This window comes from Manis pentadactyla, chromosome 5 (assembly GCF_030020395.1).
Source record: "Manis pentadactyla isolate mManPen7 chromosome 5, mManPen7.hap1, whole genome shotgun sequence".
Lineage (NCBI taxonomy): Eukaryota > Metazoa > Chordata > Mammalia > Pholidota > Manidae > Manis > Manis pentadactyla.
Window position 1 is genome coordinate 66210988 of NC_080023.1, and position 13567 is coordinate 66224554.

The 13567-nt window shown below is 36.6% G+C and overlaps 1 protein-coding gene across 3 annotated transcripts in view; it reads left to right on the top strand.

Moving 5' to 3' along the window:
• The first annotated feature begins 886 nt into the window (after positions 1-886).
• The window catches only part of CFAP299 (cilia and flagella associated protein 299), a 601382-nt gene continuing 588701 nt past the window's right edge, over positions 887-13567 (top strand). For all 3 annotated transcript variants that reach the window (XM_036906433.2, XM_036906432.2, XM_057502367.1), the window contains exon 1: positions 887-1049. In XM_036906433.2, coding sequence (XP_036762328.2) covers positions 939-1049 — 111 coding nt within the window. In that variant the 5' untranslated portion in view covers positions 887-938. The remainder of the gene's footprint in view (positions 1050-13567) is intronic.

Consider the following 13567-nt stretch of genomic DNA (forward strand, 5'->3'; position numbering starts at 1 on the left):
TTCACTAAATACCTGGAGAGCACCTACCATACAGCCAGCCTTGTACTATGTGTTCATTCCCAAGAATGATTTGTAGAATATTAAAATTCAAAAATGGATTCTGAAAAGTTTTCCCAGCTGCCATGCTGGATTACTTGAAATTTAGGTTTTAAAAATGCAAAACTTCATTCTAAAGGAAATGTCTTTAGTAAAAAGCTTTACTTTTTAAGTTTCAGCAGCTTTTCTACCCTTTAAAATATGTAGCTTCAGCCAAGCAAACTTCCAATGTGTGCTTTTGAAACTTGAATGGTGAAAGAGAAAAGTTTAAAAAGACAAGCTATTCGGGCCAAAAAAAATCTTCATAGTTCCCTTGAGTATTTCCTTTTCCTCTTGGATATTCATAAATTTTACCTCATATACATTAGCAATAATCTGCCTTTAAATTATATTTTTTCAAATAATTTAAGAAAATCATTAGTGTATTTGTTATTGGCTTTGGTCACAAGACCCACTCCAGAGTCCTCTGTTTTGAGACAATTTTCTTGCAAAAATGGCCCTTCGGTTACCCAAGCGCTAACCTCTCTATTTTAATTTGGTCCTGCACAAAATTGCTTTGTTGTGAGATTAGGAGCGAGGACCTATGTCTTCAATATCCCGGCAGTCTCATAATTTTTAATTTCACATTGCAGTTTTCATTTCTCACTTGACTGCACATTTCACCAGGATCTGAGTCAGTTACTGACTACAGAGTTGGACCAGAACTTGGGAGCTGGTAATTTGAGACGGGGATCCCAGGGGTTTCGTGGACGCGTGAAGCCGAGTAGCAAAACCTGGGGGCGGTATTAACGTCGGAAGCTGCGCAGCGGTTCCCAACTGATTGGAAGGAACGAAGTGGGTGGACCCTCCTGACCCTGCCCTCGTGCCTCTGTCGCTAGGGACGCTCGGCCAAGACAGCTGCAATGGATCAGGAAGAGGCGTTGACGGCCGTGGACAATATAGTCACTCAGTTCAACACCTATGAAGACTTCCTCGACTCGCAGATCACGACCATGGACTTGTACTACCTGGAGGTAAGGCAGCGGCGCCTTCCTCTTCCTCAGTCCCTCCCGAGCCCGGTCGTGGGGCGGAGTGTTCCCCGCCTGGCGGCGGACTGTGGCACATCGGGCTCCGCAGATTCCCAGCCCCAAGGCAGCCGTAGAAGCGAAATCACAGGGTCCCCACCTACCCCGCGCCGCCTCAGTCCGTGCAGAATTTGGATCCCTTGTGTCACCCAGCGCAGAAACATGCGCAAGCGCGCCCGCCCGCCTGGGAGTCTTGAATTTCTGTATCTCCGCCTCACTGGCTGCCTCCCTGTCCACTCCCCTTCCAAAGTCATTCTCCTCTGAGGTGGTTGGCTGGATTTGGAGACTGACTGAGATTACTGGCTGTAATTCAGGTCTGACAAGTTTTCTTTCCTTTGCCAATTTATGCTAAAAAACCGAAGGCCAGGGCAAGTGGCAACACCGACCGGTGTATCTGCTGTTATACTGGTCTTTTGTGTCCATAAACTTCACCCTACGCTAGTTGATACAGAATGCCTTTAAATTACTGCTACGTATTGCAGGTCATTATGTGGGTATATTCTTGACTCATATTATTGAGCTGATGGTCACAAATAATGTTGATAGTTAAGAAAAAAAAAGCCTGCAATACAGCAAAATTGGACATAATGGGATTGGCTACTGTCTTCCACCTAGCAACCATCCTCTTCCCCCATTCCTAAATGTGCGTGAGAAAGAGAGATGGGGAATGAATAGCTGGGGCGGGGCACCGCATACAGAGTTCTTGTCCTCTTTGAGGCCGACCAGGACCGTCCTGGGAAGCATGAGGTGGATGGTGGGTCCCTAAAGCTCTGGCATATTCCCAGATCTGGCCGCCTAAACAGGCACTGACCGGGAGATTCTGCTGTCCTGGAACCAAAGCTCTGAACCCCAAATTGTCCACTTCCTATTTAGTCCATAGAGAACAGGTGCCGCTACGTGGTACACATCTGAGTCTGAGACGGGCTGGGATCCTTCAGCCAACTCTCCAAACTCCTTACCTGCAACAACATGCTTCCACATTTACTTCCGTAAATAAAATTCCGTAAGTAAAATTCTGTTAAGGGGGATTTTACTTAAATGTAGTTTCCAAGGTTTGAGAAGTGCTTATAATCCAAAACATATTCATATGCTAGGTATGAACATACTTTTAATGAAACAGAAACATCTAATTCTAGTTCTATCTGCTACAAACAAGTTGTGACCTTAGAGAAGTAATTTGATCTTTCTGGAATTTTCTCTTAAAAAAAACAAATCCAGGTATATTGCAAGCATAGCTTCTGGCCTCAAAAAACAACTTTTAACTATTTTATACAGATCATATGTTTAATGTCATGAAGGTAAATTTTATGCCTTGTATCTAAGTCCCTAAAATGAAGGGAGAAAGTAATGGTGCTAAACAATATCTGCATTCAACATTTTGAATGTTTAAATAAAAATAATTAAATATAGATAATATTAACATCCTGATAGAATAAAATTATCTTCAGAGCACATGTGGAAAACTGTCAAACTTAAGTCCCAGTATCATTAAGAAGGGTTTCAACTTTTTGTGACGCAGAGTTTCTTATGTGAGTAAGGAACTAAAAACATTAATGTTGATTAGGAGTGAGGAATTAATACTTGGTGTTCTGTCAGTCAGAACTTTAAGGGTCTCTATAATGGAAATTGGTGACTATGTTTGGGAGAATGATAAAGAAATGTACTTGCAAATTTGGCATTGGTTAAGCTTATTTTTACTGTACCTTCATAAAAAATAAGATGAAGATTTAATTGAATAGTGATATTAAGGCAAATGTATGTATTTTTAAATTGAGTAATGAAAAATTTTAAGTGCCATTAGTTCTGGTGACCTATATCTCAAGTACTTTCTGTGGATGCATGCTACTTGCCCAATATGCAAGCATATGTCATGGACTGTGGATCATGATTTGTGAGGTGATTCTTGCTCTTTTTTTTTTTCATCAGTAGTTGGTTTGAATGTAGCAAATTTTAAATGGTCAATGACGGATAACATGGGAGAGTCTAGAGTCATGATATTCGGGTTCTAATTCTTTATTATGTTTTTAAACAATTTGAAATTCCATTTCTTCATCTGCAAAATGAAGGGACTAGACTAGGTTACATGCAAGGTTCTTTATGTCTGTAAACTTTTCTGAGTCACCTATACATTCACGTGTCCATCCACACATCTATGTATTCATATAACTATTTAATTCATAAACCTTCACCAAGAGCTTACTGTAGTAGATACTGCCTTCCTAGGAATTTAAATAAGAATTAGTTCTAGACTTGATCTTAGTCACGTAACTTCAGTGTAATGTTTGCAGTCCATTGTAAGTTATATTTATTCAGCAAATATTTTCCAAGTATTTATTAACTTCCAGGTATACATTTATTGTATAGTAAATCCTCTACAGCCTAAAGTTTTCAATCAATTTAAATAAAAATTAGTACCAATGATTCACATACAAAATGGCCATATTGTCTTTCCTGGATTCATTCACAGGTGACCAGAAGGCTGGAAGAGAGTCATTAGAAAATTTATCCCCTATCATCTTCCTACTGATGTGGTTTGGAAATGGCTACTTTCTTAGGTTTGGCCAATTTCCCATTTCATCAACTACAGCACTCTTTCCAGGAGTTGGCAGCACTCTGTTCTAGGAACTGTTTCTTCTCCTATCTCCTAGTGTTACCTTTTAATAGTGTTAATGACTTCCCACCTTTGCTAGCCCCAAAGTGCTTCACCATCCAGTATTTGTTTCCATTAATCTTTTGTGTATCTCTGTACATTGTGTTTTCAGTCTTTTTAATAATCTCTTTTGAATTTGCCTTCCATGATTCTGACATCTGTATTTTCATTGAACATCTTGGACCACTATTAAGTATACAAGTAGAGTATGAACAGAATAACTATAATGTTTTGTATATGATAGTTCATTAGGAAGGAAAAGAAGTAGGAGAAAAATATGAAGACTGACACCAATTAGATAGCTATTTGATGAGTTGATGAGAGGTAAGGTAGTTAAGGAGCATAAGATTCTTCATTGTATGTCCACTGTGCTTTGGTTATTTTACTAGATATCTACAAACATTGAAAATAAATTTATAACAGTATCAACAATTAGATTTATCTCTAACCCAAATAACAGTATTTGTTCTGGGAGTTAAATTAAGTTAATCCCCTAAATCAATATACAAATACTTTAAAGGCAAAATTTTGCACTGTGATTTTTCCAAATTCTTTCTTGGTAATTCTTCTATGTTAAATAAACAAAGTCCCTTCATTTCAATGGCAGCCTGTTACCACTGCAGAACTAAAGTCCTACTGAAGTGCTTTCCCAGGTAAGGAATCAAGGTGTGTTTTCAGAATTACTTAAAAATTTACCTAATGATCCTAATCATGGCTAAATTATTTGCAGTAGAAATTTATTGAGAGATTATCTTCCCACTACTTGGAAAATAGAAATAAATCATACAAATTAAAACTTTTGGATGTAATCTTAAATTTATCTTAAATTTATTTGCCAGGCATTGATTAGGAGAGATCCTAGGGAAAATCTAGGAACATAATTTACCACAATTATATAATAAACCAACAACCAACCATTGTATTTTTCATTATCTATTGCACCAAGGAACAGAATAAATATTGTTTCCTGTGCATTATCTCCGTTCATTTTATTGCAGAACCAGCCACAATCTTGTTTATTCAATAGAAAAACATGCATAAATCAGCTGTTCTTTGTTTAAGAGTCCTATATTCTTCCTTCAGTAGGTTCATAGAGGTACTTCTTCTTAAGTAAAAATGCCTAGTTTCCTCATGGACATGAATTCTGGTAGTTGGGGTGAAACTGAATCAAGAATGCCATATCCATGACACTTCTGAAACTTTATAGTAAGATAAAATTAAAATACTGAGCCTAATATCATCCTTGGTGTCTCAACCGTGTCTCAAAGAATCCCCTAAAATCTATATTCTGTGTAATTAAAGTATGTTCCATTTGACTTTTATTTATACTGGTTTCAAAAGCTACTGCTTGGAGAAGATAAGAGTGCATGCAGGGAAAATTCCCCCAGGAGAGTGTGTAGAGAAAGAGAAGACAGGGGACTTAAGACAAAATAGTGGGGAACAAACATTACTGAAGGCATGGGTATGGAGGTGGTGCTCACAAAGGAGAATGAGAAGGGGGCTCAGAAAGGTAGGAGAAAATAGAAGAATAAAATGGTTCAGAAGCCAAGAGCAGCTGGATATCAAAACTAAAAACCCATGAACAACATTTACAAAAACGATGAGTATTATTCCTATGAGAGTTATTCCTATGAACCCCAACATAAAAGCAGATGGGGAGAAACCATCCATAGCTGTAACACCTAGAAGGTATCAATGCCCACATAGGGGGAAAGCAGAGAAAATAATGGGGCATCAAAAGGACCCCAAAACAAGAAGCTGCAAAATAATCAATAGGTATTCACTGGAAATGTAGTGTCCAATTTGAGAACAGCAGAACAACAATGGTCCAATTTGAAAACTGGGAGGGGTTTGGCCAATCATTAGTAAGTGAGTATGAAGGTTCTCAGGTGAGGTCTCAAGGACCTGGAGAAATACAGCACTTGTGAACTCTTAAAACTGCCTTCTGTAGCTCACTTTTGGGCAGTGTTCCACATGGTGGAGATGCTGTCAGGAGTGGACAACAGAGACAAAATCTGAAAGAGATGGGTCAGATAAAATTAAGGCCATAAAAAGACATTTAAAGAGAAGAAATCTCAGAGAGCATATGTCAAATTTTTAACAAAAATTGTTTATGGAAACAAGAGGGAAGTTCTGTGAGACATAGTTTCTTCTAAAAGTTTAGGAAAACCAAAAATGAACTAGAGAAAAGCACTGCGGTCCAAGTTCATTCAAAAGTTATCATACAAAAAAGGAGGATGAGGAACAAAATAACATCCCTACAGTCTCTAACAGAACTGTGCCCTGTGTTTTGACTATAAACTAAAAGACATTAAGAAAATTAAATACACATGAAAAAATTCAGAAATGATATGACAGAAATCAGAGAACAATTAGGAACAAAAGGAAATCTTTAGAAATGAAACTTAACTAGAAGGAACATAAGAATGGATGGAATCAATAGATAATATCTTAAAGAAATAGAAGGTAAAAAATGAAGGAATTTTTAAAAATACAAAAATAAAGAATTCAAGAAAAATTCATAATTATTCAAGACAGAAAGATGTAGCATATAGCTAATGGGAGTCCCTAAAGAAGCAAATCAGAGCAGGGGAACAGAATAAATCATAAAAGCTGTAATTCAAGAAAACTTTCTTGACATAACTAACAAGAAGGACTTGAAACTATGTACTGGAAGAACACACTGTATACCTAAGATTTAAACACAGACTGATCAATTACAAGATGCACCTACTAAAATTATATGGATTTTAAAGAAAAAAAAAAGGGCATTTGGACATCAAGGCATAAATAGCTTAAAATGACATAAAAATGATTTATAAGGAAAACAAATGAAATTAGTATTGGCCTTTTTAATAATCTTTTATGCCAGAACAAACTGGAATCACATATTCAAGATACTCAAGGGAAAGAAATATGAGCCAAGGATTTTATATCCAGCAAATATTTTCAGATATCAAGGGCACAAATTGTTATCAATATACAATAACACAGTTTTACCATAGGTCCTTCCTAATTAATGTGTTAGAAAATAAGTTTCAGGCAACGAAAATAACTAAAATGATATCAACATAAGAACTGGTAATGTTGGGCACCCACAACTGCTAATTTCAAAAAAGAGAAAAAATCAGACATGGGTGCATGAAAAACAAAACACCATTAATAAACTTGCTAAAGACCTCACACCTAGATGTGATCATGTCCCTATCCAGCTGCTAATTTGCAGGACATATAAAAGACAGAGGGACACATTGAACAGCACCATGACTCTACAGTCAGTAACCGGATGGTGGGAAACTACAGATCAGACTCCACAGGTTCCTTATTGGGTGGGAAAGGAATGGAGGGGGGGCAAGATGTAAATTAAGGGAAATGTAGAAGATACATTAAATTTCAAAAAGTAGGCAAGACTACACTGGAATCTAGGGATACTCACTTGGTTGATAAACCTGTAAAGAAATGCAAAGAAGTGATTACTATAAAAGTCAGGAAGGTGGCTACTTTTAGGGGAAGATAAAGAGTGGGGATTAGGTAGAGCCCCATGGAGGAACTCCTGAGATGCCTAGCAAAGTTTTATTTCTTGACTGGAGTGGTGGTTACAAGGGTTTATCTTATAATAATTAAGCTCCATTTTTCACATTTATTTGTATGGGTTTCCACATCTGTTTTAGTTTACAATAAAAAAAGTTTTTAAAAAGCTACTGACTGATCAAGTGATTGCAAGAAAAATCTTCAAAATTGTGACCTCAGCAACATTTGGTAGTTTAATCAGTAAATAATCAGCTAACTAATCTGTTCTGGGTATTCGACTTTCTCAGTTTTGGCATTAACCATTACAATTAAGCAGTGTTTAATTGCTAAAACACTCAGAGGACCCAAAATGACAATGCTGACAAATCTCTAAGGAAAAGGACACAATATAGCAACTGTATTAAAGTAAGGTGACACATCACAGCCAAAGATTATCTTATAGCCAGGGGTCACGAGAGGCCAGCTGCAAGACTATGCTCTATAGAGGGAACATTCCTTCAGATATATATACCTGGAAGTGAAATTGTTGGTGTAACTCCGGGGAGGAAAATCCTGGGGCAAAATACCTCTAAAACCAGAATCAGTCAAAGGTAGAAATAAAGTTAAGAAACCCGTTTATTTCTTACAAGCAGTGGTCCCATCTCTCTCTTGACCAGGCTGCAGCAGAAGAGAGCCTCCAACTCAACCTCTGTGGTCCAGATAAACCCTTGTATGCCCTTGTAATTACCTATTAATATGTACCACAGACCACTTCTCTCCACCCCTAGAGACACCTATTGATATGCAGATGCACTAAAGCCAGGCCAGGCAAGAGATTCTGGAAATATTGCAATTTTACCCACAGTTGGATGATATGGTAGTTCTATTTATAGTTTTCTAAGAAACCTCCATACTGTTTTCCATAATTGCTGTACTAGTTTACATTCCCACTAAAAGTGCACAAGGGTTCTTTTCCCTCCACATCCTCATCAGTATTTGTTATTGTCTGTCTTTTTGATGATAGCCATTCTAACACACATGAGATGATACCTCATTGTGATTTTGATTTGCATTACCCTGATGACTAGTGATGCTGAGCACCTTTTTGTGTACCTGTTGGCCATCTGTATATCTTCTTTGGAAGAATGTTTTATTCAGGTCCTTTGTCCATTTTTTTAGTTGGATGATTTTCTGCTATAGAGTTATATAAGTTCTTTATGTATTTTGGATATTAACTCATCAAATATATGATTTGCAAATACTTTCTCCTTTTTTGTAGCTTGCCTTTTCATTTTGTTGATCATATCTTTTGCTGTCCAGAGATTTTTAGTTTAATGTAGTCCTTATTTTTCATTTTGTTGTTTATGCTTCATGTGTCATATCCAAAAAAATCAAGACCCATTCAAGGAAGACTTTTCCCTGTGTTTTCTTCCAAGATTTCTTCATTTCCAGTATTACATTTAAGTCTGTAATCCATTTGGTGTTAATTTTGGCAAGTGGTGTAAGAGATAGGTCCAGTTTCATTATTTTATATATGAACATCCAATTTTCCCAACACCATTTATTAGACTGTCTTTTTTCCATTGAGTGTTCTGGGCTCTCTTGCCAAATATCAGTTGACTGTATACATACAGAGATTTATTTTGGGGCTCTTGATTCTGTTCCATTGGTGTATGTGTCTGTTTTTATGCAATACCATTCTATTTTGATTACTACAGATTTATAATATAGCTTGAAGTCAGGAAGTACGATGCCTCCCACTTTGGTGTTCTTTCTCACGATTGCTTTGTCTATTTGAGGTCTTTTGTGGTTCCACATACATTTTAAGATATTTTTGTTTTACTTCTGTAAAAAAATGCCTTTAGGATCTTGATAGGGACTGCACTGGATCTATAGATGTGGGCTTATAGAATATTAGATTTACAGGCACAAGGTCCCATTTAACATTGTGTCAGACTAGGGACCTACTTTACAACAAAGGAGCTGTGGGACTAAGGTTCTGGCCATGTGATTCACTTCTCATAATATGTTCTGAAACATTAAGAGCTGCCAGCAGATAGATCTTCAGAGTGGGTTGCTTAACGAACAACTGAAGAGCCAATCTGGACTTGATATTAAGAGAATGGGGTGCCATCCTTGATGATGCAGTGTGTACTCTGAATTAAAGACATCTGCATTGATGTTTATTTCCTTGGTGTAGGAACTAATAGGCTGAACCATTTTACCATCATCCACAATGACCAATTTGGGGAATCTGTGCATTCTTTCCTCAGTGTGGGGTCTGCAGGGTTAATTGTCCTAGTACTAATGGGGGAACACTCCCATCAGGTGACTCAGTGAAGGTGCCACTGAATTACAAGTTACAACTATTCAGGAGGCAAGAAGAGGGCAAGAAAAACTAACCCTCTTGGCAAGAATAATAAACTTGGATTGTCAGAAAAGGTCAAGGATGTCACATAATAGATCATAAAGGAATATGTCTGGGATTCTGGTGATTCACTTGGATGCCTCTTGGTACTCTCTCAACTGTGGTGGTAAATACACAAGAGCAGCAACTAAGGCTTGAAAAGGGCATGGTGGACCAGGTGTTCAGAACCCTCAGGAATGAGGGTCTTGTTCCCATCACTAGATATGCTACCAAAACCAGCAGAGGTGTCAGTTGAGAGTGAGAGGAATCCAGAATGGATTGTGGAGGTTGGAGATGAGTATTTGTGATTCTGAAATGAGCCACAGCAGCAAAAGCTACAGTTTGCGACAATATCCTTCCTCTTCTTGCATAGATATGAGTAGTCTTCAAAAGATTATATATATTTTTATTACATATGAATATTTTTACTATGTAAATTATTTTTCTGTTTTTAAATAAAAGGTTGTACCTGTATCTTTCTGTAACTTAAAAAAAATTAGTATTGAATCTGACTTTTTAATGTTACAAGTTCTGCACTGAATCCATTGTTCACTTAAGTTGGTCCTGTACACAGTATTGCAGAAAACAGTGAAGTGAGCATCTTTTATACATCCTTCTTGTGTGCGGTGTAAATATATTAAAAAATAGAACTGATGTGTCATAATAGACTTGGTCAAAGTGCCCTCCAGAGTAGCCATTTACTTTTGTACCAGCATTGTATGAGACACCCTTTCCCTCAGACCATCATTAGTACTTGAGATTGTCAATCCTTTTATTTTTTGTCAATATCGTATGTGAAAAAAATCTGTTTTAATTTATTGGTTATTCGTGAGATTGATCATCTTTTTGTATGTTTCCTGGCCATTTGCAGTTCTTTTGCAAATTGCCTGTTGATATCCCTTGCTTGCTTTTTGGTCATAACTTGTTTTCTAAACCTTCTTTACTCTCTTTAGACTTCTGACTCTTAATTGGTGGACCTCAGCTCTCAAAGTGAACAGAGAAAAGGCAGTCAGGCAGAACCCTCTTCAGTTTTCTATCTTGAAACTTTTAAAAGTCCCTTAATTTCTGCCCACTGACTCTTCTTTCACTCCTATGTTAATAAGTCTCCCCTGTGTAGTGCCTGTTTCTCCATGTAATGAATATGCGATTTTGAATACCCATTAGCATTATGTTTTGAGGATTTTCCCAATTCTGAGTTCCACACCTTCCTAAGGTAGAGGTAGATATTCAACTTACCAGTTTCCCTTGCAGCTAATATATTGAGTGAAATACATGTCTAACAAGGAGTACTGGAGGGGATAAAGGGGCCTGACAGATAATCATACTAAATTTGAAGTAACTAAGTAGTATGAGAAGTCCAAAATGGATGCTGAAAAGGAAAAGAAAATCTGGAAAGAATTACATTTATTAAGCCAAACCCTTCTTATTTTGGCAATTAGGTTGGGAAGATCGGGGTACATACCAACCTTTCTGCTTCATGCCCACATATCCTTGAGTGGAGTATGTACAGTTGCCATATTCTGCTTTTACATGTAACTTCCATGGTTCTCCTATTCAGAGCATAGTCCAGTTAGGGAACCAGATCTGTACAATCATAGATGGAATCTATGCTAATGACTATACCAATCAATTCAGTCCTCCATTCATAAATATGTACCACAGAAGTTTGAAGAAATACAATAGCACAAAAGAGAAAGCCCAAGATGAGTAAGAACAATTAATGTCAAAGAAAACAAAACTTTCAAAACCCAGAGAGAATTTTAAGTAAATTTCAATTTTCTACCTCAGAGACATATTAGTATGTACTAAGTCTATAATCAAAATAATAGACTAGTATGAGAAAGGGGTAATTAGGGAGCAAGAAAGTATTCTTGGAAATTAAAAACATAATTGATGACATTGTTAAAAGGGCTAATAGAATGGACATTTTTAAAGGAAAAATTAATGATTTGGAAATTAAAATTGATGCAATTACCCAGAATGCAGAGGATAAAAAAAATAAGGAAAATAAGAATTATATGAAATATGGAAGAATAATTCCAGGAGGCTCAATGCTATCTAACAGACATTTCAGGAAGAAATTACAGAGAAAATGAAGGGGATAAAGAAATCAATTAAATAATTTAAAAAGAAATTCTCTTTCTGAGAGATATGCATAAGATTGTTAGTACCCATCAAATACCTAATGGATGAAAAAGACACACCTATGCATATAGTGGTAGAATTCCAGAACTCAGAATAAAATGAAATTTTACTCAAAAATAATCCAAAATAATTCAAATTGGATACATCAACATTAGACACTTCTCTGCATCAAAAGACACCAACAGAGTGAAAGAGCAACCCACATAGAATGGGAGAAAACATTTACAAATTATATATCTGATATGGGGTTGATATTGAGAATATATAAAGAACTTCTACTACTCAACAACATAAAGCAAACAATCTGATTAAATTTGGGCAAAGAACTTGAATAGACATTTCTCCAAATAACATATACAAAAGGCCAATAAGCACATAAAAAGATGTTTAACATCATTAATCATTAGGGAAATGCAAATCAAAACCACAATAACATACTATTTCACACTCAATAGGATAGCAAATATAAAAAAAAACAGAATAACAAGTGTTGATGAGGAGACAGAGAAACTGGAACACTGTACACCACTGGTGAGAATGTAAAAGGTGCAGCCACTGTGGAAACAATATGGGAGCTCCTCAAAAATTTAATATATTTACTGTATGATCCATCAATCTGCTTCTGGGTATACAGCCAAAAGGATTGAAGGCAGAGATCTGAACAGATATTTGTAAACCCAAGTTCATAGCAGCATTATTCACAATAGCCAAAAGGTGGAAGCAACCCAAGTATCTATTGATGGATGAATGTATAAACAAAATGTGGTACATATATATACAATGAGATGTTATTCAGCCTTTAAAAGGATGGAAATTCTAACACATACTACAACATGGATGAACCTTGAGATCATTATGATAAGTGAATTAAGCCAGTCATAAGAAGACACATATTGTATAATTTCACTTATATGAGGTACCTAGGGTAGTTAAATTCATAGAGACAGAAAGAACAATTTCTCCAAATAACATATACAAAAGGCCAATAAGCACATAAAAAGATGTTTAACATCATTAATCATTAGGGAAATGCAAATCAAAACCACAATATTGTTGCTAGGATCTTGGGGGGATGCAGGGAGAAATGTGGAGTTACTGTTTAATTGGTACAGAGTTTCAGTTCTGTAAGATTAAGAGTACTAGTGATGGATAGTGGTCATGATTGTACAACAATATGAATGCACTTAATATCACCAGACTGTGCCTTAAAATGGTTAATAGTATGTATATTTTACCACAATTAAAAAAAGATTCAGTGTCAACAACTTACCTATAAATGATAGCTTGATCTTAGATTTTACATTCCCAGTAGTAATTCCTAGAAGAAAATGTAGTAATATCTTAAATGTCTTAGAAATTTTTACTTGGAACATATAATTCTGTGTTTGTATTAGATATTCTCTGTTTGGCCCTTGAAATCTACAGTCTATCCTATCCCAACCTACCCTGTGCTCTGTGTTCCAGCAGGCTGACTTTGTTGACTGCTCCGACTGGGCTCTCTTTCCCTCTGGCCAGCTGGGTTCAGCCAATAAGAGGCACCAAAAAGAAATTAGAAGCCAAGAGAGGGGAGAGATTGGTATTTTTTCCTTCAAATTCTCTCCATACTGTGCTGCGGGTTAGCAATGGATACTTTCTTCCATCAACCAACCCCGTTAGATTTCTTATTGCCACTAAAATGTTCCCTGGCAGCAAACACTTGGTTACTCAAAGACTTTTTTCTAGTACAAGTATCTAAAGGTGATAAAGAACTTTTGT